At 42.9% G+C, this 22447-nt stretch overlaps 1 protein-coding gene across 1 annotated transcript in view; it reads left to right on the top strand.

Moving 5' to 3' along the window:
* The first annotated feature begins 16000 nt into the window (after positions 1–16000).
* Positions 16001–22447, top strand: part of tmtc2b (transmembrane O-mannosyltransferase targeting cadherins 2b) — an 86452-nt gene continuing 80005 nt past the window's right edge. The window contains exon 1 of the mRNA XM_079465646.1: positions 16001–16455. Coding sequence (XP_079321772.1) covers positions 16373–16455 — 83 coding nt within the window. The 5' untranslated portion in view covers positions 16001–16372. The remainder of the gene's footprint in view (positions 16456–22447) is intronic.

Here is a 22447-nt window from a genome sequence, read left to right as displayed (position 1 = left end):
CCATAAACAGATCATTTGTAACTCTAATCAGAGCAGTCTCTGTACTGTAATGTGCTCTAAATCCAGACTGGAAATCTTCATTAATCTCATTCCTTTGGAGGAAGGAACATATTTGAGTTGAGACTACTTTTTCCAGAACTTTAGATAAGAAAGGTAGATTCGAAATAGGTCTATAGTTAACTAGTTCTCCAGGGTCCAGATGGGGTTTTTTGACAAGGGGCCTTATAACAGCCACCTTATATGCTTTAGGCACATGTCCTAATGTCAGAGATGAGTTAATAATGCTAAGTAGAGGATCTATAATTTCTGGGAGCATCTCTTTCAGAAGATTTGTAGGTATAGGGTCTAGCATGCATGTAGTCGATTTAGATGATCTAATGATTTTCGATAGTTCATCGTGATCTATAGTAGAAAATAAACGTAATTTCTCCTTAGGGGTGCTGTAGTAAGTCGTTTGTTCAGCGGGTTTCGCATCTGGTTGCATAGTTATAATTTTCTCTCGAATATCTTGGATTTTATTTGTGAAATAGTTCATAAAATCATCACTGCTATGCTGGTATACAGCATCAGAAGTCGCTGACGATTTATTTTTGGTTAATTTAGCCACTGTATCAAATAAAAACCTAGGGTTATGCTGGTTTTCTTCTATTAGTGATGAAATGTAGGCGGATCGAGACGTTTTTAGGGCTTTCCTGTATTTTTTTGTACTATCCTTCCAGGCAGTACGAAATACCTCTAATTTAGTCTTTTTAAAGTTGCGCTCCATTTTTCGTGCCGCTTTCTTTAGAGCCTGAGTGTGTTCATTTTTCCACGGTGTCGGTCTGTCATTTTTAATCTTCTTTAAGCGCAAGGGAGCAACTATGTCTAGCGTTTCCGAGAAGGTGGCATTAATATTTTCAATAGTAAAGTCAAGATCTTCAACGTTATTACTCATGCTAGAGATTTGAGACAATTCAGACAAATTATCAAGAAACGCACCTTTTGTAGTCGAAGTTATTGTTCTACAATATTTGTAACTTGGAGTTTGATTTGCCACCATTGGGTATTGAAGCAAGCATGATACCAGATAATGATCTGAGATGTCTTCGCTCTGCTGAAGGATTTTAACATCGACCACGTTTATACCGTAAGACAAAATTAAATCTAAAGTATGATTACGAAGGTGAGTAGGTCCTGACACATGTTGACTAACGCCCATGGAGTTAAGAGTGTCTTTAAAAGCCATTCCTAAAGCATCGTTATCATTATCTACATGAATGTTAAAGTCACCAGCAACAAGGACTCTGTCTGCAGACAGTACTAGTTCTGATAAGAACCCACCAAAATCTTTAATAAAATCTGTGTGGTGCCCTGGAGGCCTATATACAATAGCCAGAATAAATTTTAAAGATGTTTTGTCCTTAATATTAGGTATTGATGCATCAAGTACCATGACTTCAAAAGAATTGTATTTAGGATTAGACTTCTGAGAAATGCTAAAAGAGTTACGGTAAAGTGCAGCAACACCTCCCCCTCTGCCTTTTTGACGAGGCTCGTGTGTATAATAGTAATCTTGGGGGACAGACTCATTTAACGCAATATAGTCATCTGGCTTTAGCCATGTTTCTGTTAGACAGAGCATGTCTATTTTATGATCTGTTATCATATCGTTAACAAAAAGTGCTTTATTAGAGAGAGATCTAATATTTAGCAGGTCAAATATCAGACAGACTATAAATGTATATATGCAGTGTTAGTTAAATAAAACTTTAAAACTATAATTTTAACAAAATAAGGACACAAAGTAACCGGTAATCTTATGTTTCAATCAGCTGTTTAATAACTAACTATTCATGGAAAAGGAATCAGATGTTAGCCTAGAACAAATAAAAAAATTAAAAACATTAAAAATGTAATAAGAAAAACAAGCTGTAATTAAAATAAAAAAGTTTTCCCCCAAAGTAACCGTTGTGATTTGTGTGGGACGGTGCGCATAGTTTGTGTAACAACCCAAACACAAATCTACAAGCATATATCAACAACATTCACTCTATAGAATTCACGGTGGCTTTTTCCAGCTGAGTGGAAACAGACGTGGCTCTGGGTAATGGAAAAAGGCATGGCATAGTGGAGCACTGTCAAAATATTATCAATCAGTATGACCGATATACATATTTTTCCTCACATTCTTCAGTGCGTGTTGGGTGATATGCCTACTGTGCTGACCTGAAATTCAGACAAAGTCATGTTGCAAAATGGTGAACCTGTATAACCTCAGAAAGCATCTTTAAACAGTAGCCTAGCATGCAGGTAGAATTAAAGCACTCCACTGAATATAAGGACATTGATCATGCGGTGCCTCTTTAGTTTTATTTTTGGCTATAGTGTGGCTGAAGTTGAACTCTTTCAGAAATTCAGAAAGTCATGATTTAGATCGTTTGTACAACCTTGTGCTGTGGATTTGATTTGTCGTCACGTATTTCCACCATTTTTTTAACTTTGAAAGCTGTCGTTTTTCAGTGTTTAATTATTTTGGTTCAATGTAATGTGACAGTTATAAGAAAGACACGCGTAGGCTGATTTTCTTCAAGTGTGAACGCTGTCGCTCTGTGCCACATTCATAAACTTGCTCTGTTTGTTTGAATCACATGCTTAACTGTTATTGTTTGGAGTAGGAATACATGTGTTTGTCATGATTCTGCTGCATCATGTCATGTTTCTCTTAGTATAGTGGCAGGATCATGACAGAACCTCATGTTTAATGTGGAGAGAGGCAATTATTGTCATGGCCTTCCATACACTCTCTCTGGTCTCGTCTCTGTTCCCATCCTCTCGTTACCTGATTATTGATTAATGCCCTACCCCTGTCCCTATCTTGATTTGGTCCCTTATTTAATGCCCTTGTGTCTTCTGTCTTGTGCTGGTTCATTGTGGTTTGTGTGGTGGGTTCCTGTGTTATGTTAATTTAGTCATGTGTAGTTTATGTCAAAGAGTTAATTTAAGTTTGGTTTCAGTGTAGTTAGTTTTGGTCCTGTCATGTTATGTATCCATCTTTTGTTATGTTACCCCCACGTGGGTCTTTGTTTTATTTATTAAATGATCTGTTAACCCCTCACCAGCTGTCTGCACCTGGGTCCTCTCTCCGTGTCTCACCACTCGAGAATCATGACAGTGTTTGTCTAACCATGACAGTCTCGAGCGGCTAAATCGTTTTGGTAAACATTAAACTAAAGGTTTGCAGTTCCTTTTGGTGCCACCAGTGGTTCAGTAATGACGTGCATTTTTAAAAAAAGATTTTATATTTAATATGCAAAATCGCGAAGCCATTGTACAGTACATTTGAAATTTAAAATAGGTTGCATGATGCATTTGCTTGACAGACCGGGAAATTAATCTTGACGTAAATCTATTTTGATAGATATAGGTTATCGAACCGCAGTCTGTTATATGCCATCACATATGTCCCTTTTTTCAATTCAAACCTGTCTGACTGTCTTACCTCTGCAGAACACACAATGATTTATTTTGAAGAATTTCGGTAAGTGACATTGTACCGCTGTTGTTCAGTGACCACATTGTCTTTTTTGTTCTGCAGAAGAGAGAAAGTCATAGAGAAGAAGTTGAGGAAATGATGAAAGAATTGTCATTTTTGGGTGAACTTTCAGTGCAAAATTGGAGCTAAGAAAGAAAAATGAAGAGATACAGAGAGTACATTTGTCCACACACACACAGTGGTAAATCAGCTGTCTGTAAACTGGGCCAGTTCTATTGTTGGTGTCGCGCAGAAGAAAACAGAGTCTCTACTTACATTAGTATTCAGGACTGGACTCATTACAATTCGGTCTGTGTTTTTGTCCTCTACATGCTCGTAAGCACACCATAGATGCATTGCGATTTTAAAACGCAAACACTAAACCAAACACTGTTCCAGATTTTATTGGACAGTCTAAAACTTTAAAGCATTGTACTGGAGTAAGTGTGATTAAAGGGGAAGTTTATAATTTTCCTGTCTCTATCAGCACAACACAAAAAAGATGATTTGTGAACAGTGTCGGATACAGGTAGATGTTAATATCAAGCCTGCAAAACATAAACATAATAGTTTGTGCACATTGTAATCTTACATTTGTTAAGCAATAGTCAAACTACAGATGTGCAGGTGTAAGAAATTGGGTATTTTAAAGTTCAACTAGAAAAGTATTCAAGAACAGGTTTCATTTTCTGTGGGAAAGGGAAGCTTTAAACAGCTACACGTTCATGATAAAATATTACTCCTGTACGGCTTTTAATGTAATGGGTCTTGGGAGGAGAGGTTGTAAATTACCTAAGGCATTTCATAGGATCTCCACAGAGGTGCTAAACGCTGCATTAGACTGTGTTTTGCCATGCGAAACTACGGAAAGAACCTCACGCAAACTTTTCCTTCTGAAGGGCTGTCTGAAGTCTCAAGCATCGCAGCGACAGAAAACAGAGCCTTAATGTGCAGTAATGTGTTTTATAAACAGAGTTCAGGACATCAATCTCATTTTCTTCCTCTTTAACATGCATCGGGTTCAACGAGAGTTTACGTTTACCTTTATGCGCTTAGCAGATGCTTTCCTACAAGAAGAATTTTCAATAACGTGCGCAAATCATGTTAATGGTCATTTCCATGACGGGTAATTGCCATTAGCGTGATTTGTGGACTTCATTGTAAGTCGATGTAACGTCACAGTCTGGTTAATCACTCAGCTCTCAGCTTCCATTACCTGCAAAGTTGCCAACACCTGCTGTCTCTCTCTCTCTGAGCTTTATGCTCCATGAAATTCACTCTACTCTTCCTCTTTCTAATGCATAATGTATAACTTGGTATGCCCTTCAGAAACTCTTTGCTAAGTCATGCATAATACTAAAGGAGACTAGTTTGGCTTTTTCCTCTTACAAACTGGATTTAACAGTTAATATACTGTAGAGCTTGACGGTGGTCAACACGTTTTTTGGGGTGTTTTTCTAAAGTCTGAAAAGGCTTGTTTAGAGGTTCATCCTTTTTTGTATGTCAAGACGAGAGCGTTCTAGTTCATCAACGGTATCTTTTTTATACGGAAATAGTTCCGTTAAAAATAATTTATTGAGGGGGAACATTTTTGGTGTGTTCTTTGGGCAAAGCTGTCTTATCGGTTGTGAAGACTTGGAATGTACTATGTGTTCCATAAGGGGAACTCTACCTTTTTTAAACATTTACATTTATGCATTTGCCAGATGCTTTTATTCAAAGCGTCTTACCGTGCATTTAGCCTATACTTCCTTATTTGTCAGCATGTGTATTTCCTTAAAGTTTAAACCCATGACCTTTGCGTTGCTAACTCAATTACATTTTTAATGCTGCAGATTTCTCTCTTTTTTTTTAAAAGCACCTTGACTATTTAGCAAATTTCTAATTTGTCTACGGTCTTAAAATAAGGATACTTCAAGTGTAAAGTGTGTGTTCTTAACTCAAAGTTATATTATGTACACCTTCCGTAAGTACTGATACTAATAGTGTACTTTAGTATTTTAACACTACTTAGGACTAAAGTGGCCCACTCTTTAAGTTAAGATGTACTTTCAAGTACACTTTAAGTGTAACTGTAGTAAACTTTAAGGACACAACTAATACACAACAATTTTTTTCTCAGAAGTACATTAAAATTACATCAGTTTAAAAAACATATATATATATATATATATATATATATATATCATATATTTAGATTGACATGAGGCTGAATAAATGATGGCAGAATTTTCATGTCTGGGTGAACTGTTTCTTAAAGCAAAGTTATATTATGAATAATTTATGTAGTAAGTACTAGTCCTAGTATACTTGTTAGTGAACTTCTGTACTTCAACAGTAGGCCGACTAAAGTGGCCACTTTTTATCTAACTCAAAGTGTTTCTTTATGAACACTTTGCAACACAAGTTATTTACAACTTCTTATTTACAACTACTTACATCTATGTTTTAGTTTATTAAGAAGTATACTAATAGAACACCTAAATAAACTGTTAAATGTAAGCCAATGCAATACCGTACATTTAGATTGACATGAGGGTGAGTAAATGATGACAGAATTTTCATTTTCAATGTTCCAATCCTTTAAGACACTGCTCTTTATTCTTGTTGGTGTCGACATCCCACATGCCTCATCCAGACAGCATCCCCCCACTATTTCCTCTGCCGTCAGGTGTGTGCGTTGCATAAAAAGTACAGCAGCACGGCTGAACGCTCGCTCAGTGGTTTAACGGATGACTCAGCTTTCCATGCGGACCCTCTGCCAGACACATTAGCTGAGATCTGCTGGGAATCTCATCACATGCCTCTTGGCTTTATGATGGCACGCTGCTCATCAGAACCCAGCGATGTTCCACTGCTGTTGTAAAAACCCTCATCAAACGTGCTGGGGTCTAGAAAGATCTCGCATTCTTCTGGAGGCTGTTTGTTGAGGAGCGTGTCATCTGCAACAGTTCAAAGGGGGCTTGGATGCGTGGATACGCCGGATGATTTGATGAGAAGGGTTGATTCTCATGCATGGCTGAGCGGTGTGCGGAGCCTTCAAAAATGTCAATCATTTTACTAGCAAAAAAATGTGTGTGACTAAAGGGTGAAATGTTGACAACGTTTTGTCAACACCGCACAGAATCACGTCACAGCCAATAAACAAGTACACTGTGGCAAGCATAGACGAGACAGACACAGTACTTCGAATCTTTCTAGCCCCGGAGGGTGGTTTAATGGGAGACACAGCAAAAGGGTTACAGGTGAGTGCAGCTGTGGGGAAGTTAGCTCCTCGTGTGCTCCCGGGTTCAGAGGTGGTGCTCGTGCCTCTTAGGTGAAAGGTGGTGAAGTGTCTGTGCCTGGTGAGCGGTGCCTTGGTGATCGTCACTCGCTGGTCTCTGTTAAAGGAAGCAAACGACACGTTAGACAATAACATCTCCAATGAGAACAAGCTCACCCTTTCCTCTTCTTCCTCTGTTTATAAAGGGTGAGCTTGATAGGGACCAGGTGGTGACGATCTGCTGGTGTGGTGGCTTGATTACGCCGTTGCCATGACGACGCTGATTGGCCACTGGCCCGCTCGTCACACTCCCCCCCCCTAAGCGTCGACATGGTATGGCGGCTCGCTCTGTACGGAATTAGGGGGCACTGGGGGGGATTTTGTGCCCCTGACCTTGATGCCCACCCTGACCACATCCGGGATAGGCCATCGGCGTTGCCATGGGAAGCCCCCGCCCGATGTGTGACTGTGAAGTGGTAGTCCTGGAGCGCAAGGAACCACCTGGTCACCCTGGCATTGGAGTCCTTGGCTTTGGCCATCCAGGTCAATGGTTCGTGGTCTGTAACCAGGGTGAAGCTCCTTCCCAGCAGGTAATAGCGGAGCTCCAGGACAGCCCACTTTATGGCGAGGGCTTCTTTCTCCACCGTGGCATACCGGGTTTCCGCTGGGGTGAGCTTCCGACTGATGTAGACGACCGGGTGTTCCTTTCCATCCAGGTCCTGGGACAGGACCGCTCCCAACCCGGTGTCGGAAGCATCAGTCTGGAGTGTGAAGGGGCAGCCGAAGTCTGGGGCGTGTAAGACGGGCGAGGAGGAGAGAGCCTGTTTCAGGGCCCGAAACGCTGCCTGGGCCTCCTGGTTCCAGATGACTTTCTCGGGCTGCCCCTTCTTGGTCAGGTCGGTCAGGGGGCTGGCTAGAGAGGAGAAAGCAGGGATGAAGCACCTGTAATAGCCGGCTAACCCGAGAAACGCACGCACCTGGGTCTTCGTGGTAGGTCGGGGCGCCTTCTGGACGGCCTCTGTTTTGTTGGGCTGTGGTTGGATTAATCCGCGTCCAACTCTGAAGCCGAGGTAGTGGGCTTCCGCCAGGCCCAGGTGGCACTTTCTCGGGTTCGCAGTGAGCCCTGCCTTCCGTAGGTCCAGCAGGATCTTCCGGAGCCTCGTCAAATGTTCCTCCCACGACCCCGAGTGGATAACCAAGTCATCCAAGTAGGCTGCCGCGTAACTTTGGTGGGGCCTCAACAGAATGTCCATCATGCGTTGGAACGTGGCAGGTGCTCCATGCAGTCCAAAAGGCAAGACCCTATATTGCCAATGGCCCGACGGTGTACTGAAGGCAGTTTTCTCCTTGGCCTCCGGGGAAAGGGGTACCTGCCAGTAGCCCTTGGTAAGGTCAAGCGTTGAGATAAACCGAGCCTTCCCTAACCGGTCCAGGAGTTCATCCACTCGGGGCATGGGGTAGCTGTCGAAAGTGGAGACCTCGTTGAGGCGCCGAAAGTCGTTGCAGAACCGTAATGTTCCATCTGGCTTTGGTACCATTACGATTGGGCTGGACCAGGGGCTACGTGAGGGTTCAATCACCTGCAGATCTTTCATCCTGGTAATTTCTTCCTCAATAGCCAGCCGACGAGCCTCCGGGACCCGGTAGGGCCGCTGTCGGACGACGACTCCCGGGGGTGTCCGAATCTCATGTTGGATGATTCGAGTCTGCCCGGGTCGTTCCCGGAATACATCAGAGAACTGACGGACCAAGGTTTCTAGATCGCCCTTCTGGTCCGGGGAAAGGTGCTCGCCCACTTGAACCACTGGTGGTTCCATCTCCGCGAAGGCGGCCATCTCTTGGGCTGGGGCCACCCACTGTTTTAGCAAGTTCACGTGGTAGAGCTGTTCGAGTTTCCTTCTGCCCGGCTGACGGACCCGGTAGTTGACCGGCCCAACCTTCTCGACGATGGTGTAGGGGCCCTTCCAGGACGCCAGGAACTTCGAGGTAGCCGAGGGGGTCAACAGTAACACGCGGTCACCTGGCTGGAATTCTCTTGGCTGTGTGGGCCGGTCATACAACCGCTTCTGGGCGCGCTGGGCCTCGAGCAGATGCTCCTTCACGAGTGGCATGACTCGGTCGATGCGTTCTCTCATCTGTTGAACATGCTCCACAATATTCCGATGCGGGGCGGGTTGTTGCTCCCAGGCATCTCGGGCTACATCCAGGAGCCCCCGAGGTTGACGGCCAAACAGAAGTTCAAACGGGGTAAACCCGGTAGACGCCTGGGGTACCTCTCTCACGCCGAAGAGCACGTAGGGAAGCATGAGGTCCCAGTCACGCCCATCCTCTGCCACCACTCGCCGTAACATCCTCTTCAGGGTTTGGTTGAATCTTTCTACTAAGCCGTCCGTCTGAGGGTGATAAACCGAAGTGCGGAGCTGTTTCACCTTGAGTAGGTGGCAGAGATCGGCCATCAGCCGAGACATGAAGGGGGTCCCTTGGTCCGTCAATATCTCGGAGGGGATTCCCACCCTGGTGAACAGCATGAAGACCTCTTTGGCAATCGCTTTGGTGGTGGCTTTTCGAAGAGGGAGGGCTTCCGGATACCGGGTGGCATAATCAACGATTACGAGAATGTATTCATGACCACGGGCAGACTTCGGAAGGGGCCCCACCAGGTCCAGGCCAATGCGCGAGAAGGGTATCTCTATCACGGGGAGAGGAATCAAGGGGCTAGGGGGAGGTCGTTGGGGGGACGTCAGCTGGCAGGTGGGACATCCTTGGCAGAACCTTTTTACCTCCGCTTCGAGTCCTGGCCAGTGGAAACGGTCCCTTATCCGCTGGGCCGTGTTGGCGGCCGCGAGATGTCCGGCCATCGGGTGTACATGTGCAAGCTCCATAACTACCCCCGTCTTCGCCTTGGGAACGACCAACAAGGATTTTTCCTCCCCCCGCCTTAGGGCGACACAGTACAGCAGCCCGTTCTTCACGATGAAGTGAGGAAGAGGGTGAGGAGCTGGATGTCTGACTTCCTCGTCGACTAGTCGAACTTGGTTCCAACAGTTGCGTAAGCGGTCATCCTCCCGTTGCTCCCTTCCAAACGAACCCCCTTCGGTGACCCTCTGAAAAAGATCAACATCCAGGTTAGTGGAACGAGGAACACACTCACCCCCTTGCTCACTTTCGGTGGCCATCAGCGCTGGCTGAGTTCTCGCTGTGCGTCGGCGTCGCGGGGGCTTGGTCCTCCATCGATTGGGCTGCATCGTCGCGGCCAACAGTTGGTCGAACCCTGGCCAGTCACGTCCGAGGAGAAGAGGTACAGGGAGGTCATTCACAATGCCTACTTCCAAAGGCCAGGACCCGGGGGTTGCCGCGATCTCAACTCGACGGCTCGGGACCTCGCGGGTGTCTCCATGGACACATTTTATAGGAAGTCGGGTGTTCCGCATCGGACGAGGGGGAAGTACGCCGTCTCGAACCAGGGTAATGGAACTGCCGGAGTCAAGGGTGGCCACCAGGGTCTTGCCGTCGACTCGTACGACCCTCTCTGGGGCGCTTGGTGGCAGTTTCCTGTGGACGATGCAACCCGCCAGCCACGCTCGTGGTGTAGGAGATGCCGGCTCCGTGGGCATCGGCTCGTCCTGCGGTGAGGCCACCGGGGGTCTGCTGACTGGCCGAGAGATACCCTCCTGCGGTCGCCAAGGGGAGTTCACCCTCCGGGGCTGAGGAATCGCTCTCTCTCCTCCTTCCCGGGCGAGTGCTGCATCCGCCAGCTCGACAGACTCCACAAGCTCTCGGAGGGAGGTGGGGTTACGCATGCTCACCGGATTTCTAACACGGCGAGGCAGGGCCCGGAGTAGGCGATCAAGGACGACCTTCTCTGCGACTTGTCTGGCCGAGAGTTCCTCGGTTAGGAGCCACAACTGGGCGAGCCTCGACAGCTGCGCAGCCTGTACCCGAATGGGAAGTTGTTCGTTGTACGCCCACTGCTGGAACTGTTGCGCCGCGGCTACCGGTGATAACCCCACCCGGGCGAGGATTTCGGCTTTCAGCCTCTCGTAATCCTCTTGATGTTGGGCGGGGAGAGCGAAATATGCCCTCTGTGCCTCGCCGGTCAAGAAGGGCGCCAGCAGTCGTGCCCAATCGCCTTTGTCCCAAGCCTCTCTGGTAGCGATTACCTCAAATGTGTGGAGGTACGCATCGATGTCATCTAACTCGGTGAGTTTGGTGAGATGGTGGTGGGCGGTGGCCCGGGCATCTGGGAGGGGAACCCGCGCAGCGGTTGCCCGGATGGTTTCGAGCTGGTGCTCCAAACGCTCTTGCCGGCGAGCGAGCTGTTCGCTGAACACATGTTGTTGGGCGGAGATGTCCGTGAGGCGCTGAATAATTCCTTCCATCTTCATCCGAACTCGGGTTGGAGCGGAGAGAGAGAGAGAGAGAGCGATTTCCTACAGACGACAAGAAAAAAAACCAGACAGATTCTGTTAGAAGCTGTCCCGTCAATGTGCCCTCATTCTCCACCACTGTGGCAAGCATAGACGAGACAGACACAGTACTTCGAATCTTTCTAGCCCCGGAGGGTGGTTTAATGGGAGACACAGCAAAAGGGTTACAGGTGAGTGCAGCTGTGGGGAAGTTAGCTCCTCGTGTGCTCCCGGGTTCAGAGGTGGTGCTCGTGCCTCTTAGGTGAAAGGTGGTGAAGTGTCTGTGCCTGGTGAGCGGTGCCTTGGTGATCGTCACTCGCTGGTCTCTGTTAAAGGAAGCAAACGACACGTTAGACAATAACATCTCCAATGAGAACAAGCTCACCCTTTCCTCTTCTTCCTCTGTTTATAAAGGGTGAGCTTGATAGGGACCAGGTGGTGACGATCTGCTGGTGTGGTGGCTTGATTACGCCGTTGCCATGACGACGCTGATTGGCCACTGGCCCGCTCGTCACAACACCTAATGAAATAAACAGATTTTGGACTTGTGCATATTTGCAGAAGAAAGTTTTACTTGATATGGCCACTAAATTGTACTTTATGGTTTATTAAACCATACATCTATTTTTAAAAAGACTCCGTATTAAAAAAGTCAAACCTATTTTAAAAAATTGAAGACTTTAAATATGTATAAAAGCTTATTTTTATAATGTTCAGCATACAGACTCCTGCAGAAAAAATAGCAATAGAACCCTGCCCAAAACAATAAAACGTTTTGATGGATTTAATGGTTATAATGTGAATTGTATTGGTTTTAATGGAAACCATAATGTTGTCTAGTATGGGACAGATTCTAGTGGTGCGGTGTTCTCTGGCAGATAAATCATAATAATGAATAATGTTTTTCAGCAGGGATGTTATCAAAGCTAGAGATTCAAAGATTTTACAAAAAAGAAATATCTTTCACTATTTATTTATCCCTGTGTGATTCCAAACTTGTATGGCTTCTGCAGAACACAAAATAAGTTATTGAAAGAAAAATTGGAAACCAGACAACAGAATTGGCCCCTATTGACTTCCATTGCATGGACACAAAACCACCGAGACACTTCTCAAATGTGTCATGATCCTGCCTCTCCTTGTCTTGGTTTTCGAGTCTTGTGGCAGGATCATGTCAGTCCCATGTGTTTTGTGTGGAGAAAGAGCATTGTTTTGGTTTGTCACGCCATGCTCTCTCTCCGGTGTCGCGTCCTTAAGCCCCGCCCCCTTGTTTCCCAGTTAGCGGCATTAGTGTTTAGTCCTGTCACCGTCCCTCTACAATCTTCCCCTTAGTGTTTCATTCACTTCACCTGCCTCGTGCAATCCTCTTGTTAGCTTTCCGTTAGTGTTTCATCCACGTCATCTGCTGCCACTCTCCCTGTGTATTCCGTCCTCGTTAGTGTTTCCCTTTATCAAGCCCCAGTTTCCCTCTGTCCCTTGTCGGTTCATTTTGCACATTTAGCCTTCCTAGTCTGTCTGGATTACCTGTGGTCCTGTTCCCTGGACTCAAGTTTGTGGACTTAGTTTATTATTCTTAAGACCTTGTTTGTTTTGTCCCCCTTGTGGGAAGTATTAGTTTTCTGTCTTGTCTTGTTTTTGTTCATGTTTTCCCCATCGAGGGTCTTTGTTTAAATAAAGTTGTATTTAGCAAACCGCTGCCTGTGCTTGGGTTCTGTCCATACCTCACAACAAATGATCATCTTTTGTGTGCCACATAATAAAGTCGTTTTGAAGAATATGATGGTGAATAAATGTAGATTTTTTTTTTATTAATGAGTGAACCATCCCTTAAAGTTAAATATGCTCAAGTCTAAATTTAACTAAGTATAGACTATGTAATATTAAATATTACTTAATTATTCCTTGGGTATTTCTGGCAGCCACCGTCTCATGGTCCCAGACTTGAAGGTCACAACTAGTGAGTCTACTGACCCACTTTCAGATGAGGCACCAGAAAGAGGAACCAGCCAATGGCTGCGAGGCATTCCGCGGCACACCATCTGCACACATGGATAGGTCAAGTGTCAGCATGCCATCTGAATCACACCTGGGAAAATTTCTTAAGTGTGATGAATTTCATTGGTCTGGATCGCTTAAGGGATGGCGCATTCTGAATGAAGGATATTCTCAGTACAAGTAGAAATGAGATCAAATGCACTTTGAATGTATTCCGAAAATTGCAGTTTCTGACATTTAACCGTGTTGAAAAATTAACGAAATAGTTTTTTTTAGGGTAGCTGGGTCTGAGGCATGCTGGGTTTTGAGTGTGGAGAAGTTATTTGATTTTGTAAATCAGATGTGGGATTAATTGGATGCTGTAGAGGAATGAAACTATGGGCGGTTGGAATGCACACAGTACGTGCACACAGTATGACTGGAAATGTAAAAGTCAGTTATATGTGAATCATATCGAAACCCCACTATATAATGCATTGAAAAGCATGTATTCATTATCTCAGTTGGCTTAGTGTTGAAGGAATATTGTATAAATAATATAACATTATAATGATACTGTTGCTAATTTTGACCTGAATCAAATTGAACAGACGTAACTATTGGCCAGTTTAAATGGGCCCTTTGCTATGTCCCACCCACTCATCCTGTTTTATTAATCCTTTCATTTTCAATTGGTCATTCACTTAAGTACAAGTACAGCATACATTCCCACCCAAAAAAAGATATTTGAATTCTCAAAGCAGCTGTTCCTGAATGTGGTTCTATGGTTTAACGTACAAACAAAACCCATGCAAACCCATGACTATGCTTTTCACATCACAGTCACACACACACTGTACACACATCATGCGGATGGAAGGCCGAATAGAGTATTCAGGACGTTGCAGTCTATTTCACAGCAGAACGTGCAAGTTTGGTTTGTTGAAAGGAGGCCTGGCCATTTGTATGTCGACTGGAAATAATAATATTTTGATGTGCGGTTGATACTACTACATTATGGTAAAAACTCAGATGAAGGACCTTCTGAAGTCTTCAGAACATGAAGCATGTCTTTTCATGGAGCATGTCATGTGTTAAAAAGTGCTGGTTAAATGTAAATAACTTTAGGCAGCGGGGTTTCAAAACCATATGCAAATATCCGGCTGCGTTCTCTTTAGAGAAATGGAGGCGCTTCCCACACAGGAAACATTATTAGAAAATCATAGAAATTTGACATTGACAAATGACAGCATACGATCCATGTACAACAGAGATTTGCCGTTATTTCATTTACAGGGATTTGATATGATACTGTAGGTAATGACATTTCAGCGTGCCACATGACACCTACAGTACGTTGAATTTACATAAAGGGAGTCCATTACTCTTTATAAGAACTACTGTTAGGCAAACAATGTGTATTTTGTTTCCTCGACTATATTGTATACTGGATTTAATAAAGTTGTTTATTTTTTATAGGTGAAAAGGATGTTATCACTCTGTCATAATTTATTCATCCTAATTTAATCCAAAACCACACAAAGAAGATATTTTGGGAAATGTCTCAGTGATTTTGTGTCCATACAATGGAAGTCAATGTTGTTAACGTCCTTAACAACGTTCTTATTTGTGCAAAAATATGACTAACAAAACAAATTGAGAATTCCAAGTGCAGTCACAAAATACACACAGTAATTACAGTCTCAGAATAAAGAAATGGTTTTCTCGTGGCACACCCATGAATTCAAGACAGTTTCGGCGAATTTGACTGCAGGCCATCCAACACACTCATGAGTTACAGTGAGATAGAAGCAAAGGGTCACTTGAGTTCTATAACAGATTACATCACAATGTCCTGCTGAATGGCCACATTGAAGCCTGTCTAAGTAGCCCGGGTCTAACTATTGAACTAGAATTACATCAATATTCATTCGACCATAGAGCCTTCTTTGTGTCCTCATCCTGCAACTACAAGATTGATTCTTTCTCTCTCCCACAGTTTCTTTCCCTACATTTCTCTCTTCTCGTCCTCAAAATATCCGTGCCATTGGAAGAAAAAGCAGCGACATAAAGAATACCGCGGAAAGATTTGGTGGAAATATTTGACTACTGACAGCTCTTGTTTTGAATGTGAGCCCTCCACTGGACGCTCTAAAAGTCAGTCGACATGCATCCCATACATTATACAGGACACACTTGATACACACATGCACACTTGATACAAACATACCCTTTTTTTATGCAGGGATTGGAAGTTATCATAAGGGTGCAATAAAATCAATTCAAGTTCCTAGAGTCTGACACATTTTTTTTCAAATTCTAACCTGTGAAAATATGTGAAAATCATTTTCTGCAGTAATGATCTGCTGATCCTCCATCACCAGATGGATAGTGAACTCAAAATGACTACCTCTTGAATTTCTCGCTCACTTGACACGGATGCATTTTTAGCACATCCAGAGTTCACACCGGAGTCTTTGATGTGATTCCTTAGTTGCGTTTAACGCCACAGCAATTTAAATCTGACACATGGTTAATTATTTAGCCACAAGGACTTGCAATTGCATGCATTTCTATGTCATGGGTTACGAGGTTAACAGACTTAATACCTTAGTGTGAAATGTTTTATTGTCTTCTAAAACCATTCGTTGGGGATCTGTGCATATATATATATATATATATATATATATATATATATATATATATATATACAGTGCATATATATACACAGTATAACTGCAGAACGCATTGTTTTGAACTAAAATAAATAAAATACGAACAAACTGCATTTTCACTTTAAATCTGATCCGTTTGTCATTAAGTGTGTGTGTCTGTGTGTGCGCGCTTCCACTCAGGAGGAGGGGTTCTGCGCATGCGCACTTAAGCCCTCTACTACACGCGGCTCAATCACGACGTTATTCGGCGTCCACTATGCATCATCTCAACACTCCGTGTGTAAGGACGTGCAAACACTGTCGCCCGTACTGTAAATACTGTACACGCTGCACCCCGGATCAACGCGATTCTCCTCCCAAATAGCATGGGTTAAGATGTCTGGATAATTCATTTAAACACTTCGCAAGGATGGGGACTCGGACATTCTGTTTTGGCAGGCGCATCTTGACAAAGGCGAAAAGAGAAATCGGAGGAGGACTTTGATATATCACCATTCTATCCTTTCGTTTCCTTTCCTTCTTTTCTTTTTTCTGTTTTTGAGAGATGATCGCAGAGTTGGTGTGCAGCGCCGTGGCACTGGTCCTGTATGTCAACACACTGGACGCTGATTTCTGCTACGATGACAGGTACACGGATGAATGAATGGGATGCGTCCGCGCGTTTTTGAGTTTCACGATCTTGCATGTTGTTTCATAGCAACCGGGGAACAATGTAGCGGCGGCTGCTTTGTTCTCTTTTTATTCGGATACATTGTTGCGACAGCGCGAGGAATGGCGGCGCGAGTCTGACATCTGTCAGCAAAGATCATCACAACCAGTAGTTCAAGTAGCTTGACGAAGAGTTCGTGTAATGGTAGATATATGGGCGGATGTTTATTTGGTTTACTCATGCAGGTCAAAGACGAGAATCACGTGTTATCTATTTATGGTTAGTAGAGCTAGTGATGATGAACTACACGATTATGACACTCCGTTTATTCGTTTACCGGCTGAGTTCTGTTTGTTGAGCTTTACAGCACTGGCACGTTGAGATAAGAGTCACGCGGAGGTTTTAGATAAGAGTTGAAATAGTTTTTATCACTTGTTCCGGCCACTTCTCAACGCAGTGCTTCGGCACTCAAACGGTAGCTTTACACGATCGTTTTATCCTTGCACCCTTTGGAAATGACACATTTATTTGTCAGACAGAGTGTGTGGTTTAAGGGCACGTTATGATAATGTAAGAAACGTGGAGCAGCGCGACGTTACGCGCAGTTGAGATGAAATGATCCAGAGAGAATGCGATGATTGTGAAATGGATTCCTCTTCAGGGTCTTGAATTTCGAGTGACTCGCTTAATTCATTACACGTCCTTCTGATTCGTATATGCTATGATAAACAATAACGCGCATTTTACCTCAGGCAGTCAAAATATGCGCGTCTGTTCGTTTTCCTCATACCAAACATGTTAGAGAAAGCGTTCTTGCACTTTGAATACGCAATACCTAAAAACTCCAACTAGTGGAGTGTTGTAAAGTATTTTTAGATAGAATAAACTCGCCTGCATTATAACAAATCTGACCTTTAACAGCTATTCTCAGCTCCAGACTATTTTCTAATGTGTTTGTATTTATTGAATTTGTGTGAGCATACACTGTCGAGCAGTTAAAATCTGTTTGATATAAGTGAGAATATCAGTTAAAATCCTGTCCTGCACTTTGCGTGCCGCAATGATGATTTTCAATTATAGCGCCTTCCTTTTTAAAGCATGCTTGCAATTGGTTGCTGATATCATTTACACCAGAAATTGCATTTTGTCTCCCTGCAGAGGTGGCACACAGTAGAAACAGAGTTGATCACAAGTGTCAGGCGAGTCCTGGGCAGTGTTACACACCCTGTGCTAGTTAACATTTAATTTGTGCTGAGAAAGAGCAGATGTGACAAGGTCTTTCTTAGAATCCTGATATCATGCGCAAGCGAGAACTGTCTCTTAAATCACTGCGCTGACCTCTGGTACTGAACCACAGGCTCGTGAGGATTGAAGTTGGTAACTTTTTAGAGAGCCCTATCATGTATCCCTGGTCGTATAACAGCTTTATTAAAAACGGGAGGTTGGCATTTGATTTCGGCGAGTTGAGGAATAAGGGTTAGGATTTTAGTGCAAGACAAAAACCAAGCACTTAGAAAAGTGGTTCTGCACATATATATTGCGACCGAGTAATGCACAAAACATTCGCTTCAGAATGCTGGCGAAGAAGTCCCCCCCCCCAAAAAATGAAGAATGTGAGATGTCGATGGCTGCATGAATTATATATCCAATACGTTATATTTCTGGATTGCTACTTTTCAAGCATGACATTTGGTTCCTTTTCAGAAAACTTGTGCCTGTTTGGAGGAGGAGGTATTGTCGCAAGAATTAAAACGGAATTGCGAGGAGAAAAAAAATTGAGCTTTAGTGCTTTATCGCTACATCTGAATCTCTGTATATGGTGCACTGTTAAAACCATCTGTGGAATAAAATGAATTTTATAAATCTGAAGGGAGATAAAGGGAACATTAAGTATTTAGTGTTTTTAACTGGGCATTGTGATAATACTGCAGTTGTGTGTCAAACAAAACTTGTTTGTTTCTGTTTCATTAGACTTTGGACCTTTACAATTCATATCACACTCTGTGTTTGGATGTTTTTGTTGAATTTTTTTTAAGAATGCTTGTCACAGACTGGATGTGAGTGGTTGTCTTTGTTTGGCCTGAGAATATTTTTATTGTGTTGTGAGTTAAAACATATTTTTTAATGAAAATGTTATAAATACTGCTCGTGTTAATTTTGTTCTAGATCTTTTTACACTGCTTTGACATGGCATCACTTTGTTAGACGCTCAGTAAGCTAGACTTTAGTACTATTTGCTCCACACATCCCCAGGGAGCTCTCTGCATCTGCCCTGATCCTCCGAATCACACCCGACCCTGACACCTGCGCCGCAGTGTGGAAGCTATAACTTGTGTACATCATATCTCTCATGCCATAATCTCCACACCCAGAGATGGGAAAATGAGTGGATAGATGCCAGATGAGAGTTACGGCCTCATCACCTTGGCCCGCTATGAACCTGTTCAGAATCCTGATAGATGAGCTCACATGAGGAAGCGTCATCATTCACCTGCAATTGAGGGCAAACCCGTCGCCATTTCAAGTTCATAGCCTGCTTTTATTTGGGGTTTGTGGTGTTTGAATTGGATGAATGGGTTTCTTAAATGGATCATTTTTCTTTTTCCTTTGCAGTTTTGAGAAGCATCGGATAAGTTTTGAATGCAGCTTTTAGGTAATCTTGGGTGATGCATTTATCCTAAGTAACAGGATGTGCGTATTATGTGGTGTGGGATTTGATGTTATACTTTGTGATTTTTATTGGCCTGTGAAAGTGGACGCAATGGTATTATTGGTTAATACTTATCGCCACCTTTGCTGTCTTAGATGGCCGTAAATATTTTTGTTTTGTGGTTTTGGGCAGGATGTCAGAAGTTGAAGCTAAGTTTTCTGTATCTTTAAAAAATGATATATGTATTTTTGATTGCAAACTGAGTTTCACCCGGATGTTTGATTTAGTCTTTGAATGGATCTCTTTTTATGTCATTGCTTAATATCTTTCCTCACCTGCATAGCCATGTCTGTGTTCTTAAAAATCATGCGTTATGGGGAACAGGAACAAATTTGAAAGGAACATGAAATCAGAACCGGTTTTTTTTATTTGAATGTGAATTCCAGTTCTTATTGTCATGGCCTTCGTCAGTGAATATTATTCTAAGGAACAAAAATGTCTTTGTAATCTTGACCTGGCACTATTCAAGTCACGCTCAAATCAATTCTTAAATAATCTAAAATAAAAAAAGAAGTAATCCAAATGTTTTGTTGACCTTTACACCGGTCATTATAACATGATGGATGTATAATTTGTTGCAAATTTCTATGTGGTCAGTTTAATTTCATGTTTTATATTTTTGTTTTTTTAATGCTCACAAGAAAACCTCCCCTCCGACTCTTCTCCATTAGGCAATTTTCCGAGCAGTTCTGCTGCTAGTTTAGTTTCCAAGTCTGTTTAGCTGAGACTGCAGGGATGAGCTGCTGTTTGCTTTAAATAGCCTGTTCTGTTGGTTTGGGTTTTGTGGTGCTGTCTGGCTCTGTTTTCTTCAGAGTGTCCACCCTGTGTATCCGACCACACACTTTGGACCTGCGGTGATGTCGAGAACCAAGGGCGGCAACCGGGGCTGGGAGCTTCTCTCTCCACAATCAGTCCATCCTAGCGGTACCCTGTAATTTTCTTTGAGAAAAAAATTAAAGCAAGAGTCACTCTATGGCTCCCCCTTGTAATCCTCCAAACGCTGTGTCCAGATGGTTGTGTTCGCAAAGCATTGTGGGTGTTTGTTGAAGGAGGAATCTTGGGTCGAGTTGTGCACAGTACTGTGATGTAGACAATAGTATTCCAGATGACAACAGTTTTGACATTGACTCCAGAAGTCCTTTGTGATGTTTTGCAAATTTCCGCCTACTGTTCTGTGTGTCATTTTGTACTTGAGTCAAACGCTATAGAAAGCCTGCCTTCGCATTCATTGTGTTTTTTTACATTTTATTAATTACTACAATGTGCTTCCCTGAGAGTCTTGTAAATGTCTGCGCACAACATAATATGAGTCAGCTGTAACTCCAGCTTCTATACTTGGAGCTTTGGGGGAAAGTTTAAAAAATGAGTCCCATCAATTTTTATATGAAGACAGTCCAGATCCACATTGGGTGGGTGCCAGTGGCCTGCGAATTTAAGAGATTTCAAGCTGTGGGTTAATAACTTCAGGGAGTATTTTGGCACATCCAAAATGAAGGAAATATCCTGCCTCATCTTTTTGTTTGTCATAAAATGAATGGTCACCTGTGCCATTTGCCTTGCAGTTAATGCTGTCTGTTAAACAGATGTTTTTTGACACATTTAATTTTAGAGCACTATAAATATTTTTGCTTTAAGTTCAAAATGGCACAGCAGGAATTTGTCATTGCGGTAACGTTTAAGTCAGTGCCCAAAATGAGCCCGCCAAGGTGCCTATAAGAGTTGACTTTAGTTACTCACTTGTAACCAGTTGGCTGGTAAATTTATTACAAACTGGAGCATTGCAAAGGTTAAAGAAACTTTCTGTCATCTACCTTAGTAGGAAATAATAATAAAAAATGTTTTGGTTCTGTATCAAAGAATGTAAGAAGATATTTTGAAGAATGTAGGAAAGCAAATGTTTCTTGGGCACTATTGACTACCATTGTGGTTTTTCCTACTATGATAGTCAACGGCGGCCAAGAACTGTTCGGTTACAAGCATTCTTCCAAATGTTTTTCTCTGTGTTCATCAGAACAAAGAAACAATTTGTTTTGAGGGCGAGTAAAGTCAGATTGCAGAAGCAACCAGGAATAAAAAAATAATGGTTTCTATATTTTTTAGTCCTTCCAGAAAAAGAGATGTTTCAGCACCAAGACATGTGATTCCTGCATCACATCTTACTTTCCCTTTAGACCACTTGTGTATATTTTTCAGGTGCAACACACAATTTTCAACGATGAACTTGATTATTGAAAGAGACACTTGTAAACAGCCAAAAACATGTATAGATGGCTTTGTTTTCAGAGAAGACCGTCATCTATCTATGACATGCTCTAACCTGTTTGTTCTGGGTCAGCGGCCATCTGACAAACCGCAAACACTATTAAACACAACCCTCTCTACTGTAGTCGGCGTGTGTGTTTTTAGTGTCTCCTACTGAGTAATCTGACTAACAATTACTGTGGCCATGACCTCAGAGGATGAACTTTCCCAGAGCTGTAACCTCAGAGCAACCGTTTGTTCAATTTACTGCAGTCCTGCTGTGCCATAGAGCAGAAACCCAGATGATAGCTTTCTGTAGGTCTCATAGCAGGGCAGAAAAGGTTATTTAGGTCTAATATTTAGTCATGGTGTGTTGTTGGCGATGCAACAGCCCTGTAAACAATATATAATGGGATGCATATAGTATCACAATTCAATGTGTGATGCATAGCAGAACCGTAATTGGATTGTGCTTGAACTTGCGAGAGACACCCAGTGTTTCTTTGGGGTTATACATTTATTACACTTTATATGAATAGAGGTGTAGGAAAAATGATTTATGATTCAATAAGGCCCGTTCATACCAAGAATGATAAATGTACTTTACAATTAAAATAAAGTTTATTTATTATAAAGGTTTAAAATTGTTTATATATTTAATAGAAAGCAATCCCTCTTGTTATCATTCTTGTTGTAAATGGTCTTTTTGTCGGCGGTCGGAATATTAAGCTTAAACACAAAAGCGTCATATTTAAGTCTATTGTTTTCTGTAATCACATCTGAAAATACTTAAATCACGCAGGTGTCTTTTGATAGTCGTGTCCATTTTCCAGATGGCGTCTAGACTGAAATCTCGGGATATGGACCAAGCCGAGGTTTTTTCCTCCTCTCAATCTTGCTGGTAAGCAGAGGGGGTCGTTGCCTCAACCGCCAGCAGCTTGATTACTGGAGCACAGCGCTGTCAGGACAGGCAGAGATTGGATGGCCGTCATCCCATCCTATTGGCTCTCTGAGGGAGT

The sequence above is a fragment of the Barbatula barbatula genome, assembly GCF_947034865.1.
Source record: "Barbatula barbatula genome assembly, chromosome: 10".
NCBI lineage: Eukaryota > Metazoa > Chordata > Actinopteri > Cypriniformes > Nemacheilidae > Barbatula > Barbatula barbatula.
Note: the sequence above shows the minus strand (reverse complement) of the source record. Positions and strands in the feature narration are given on the sequence as shown.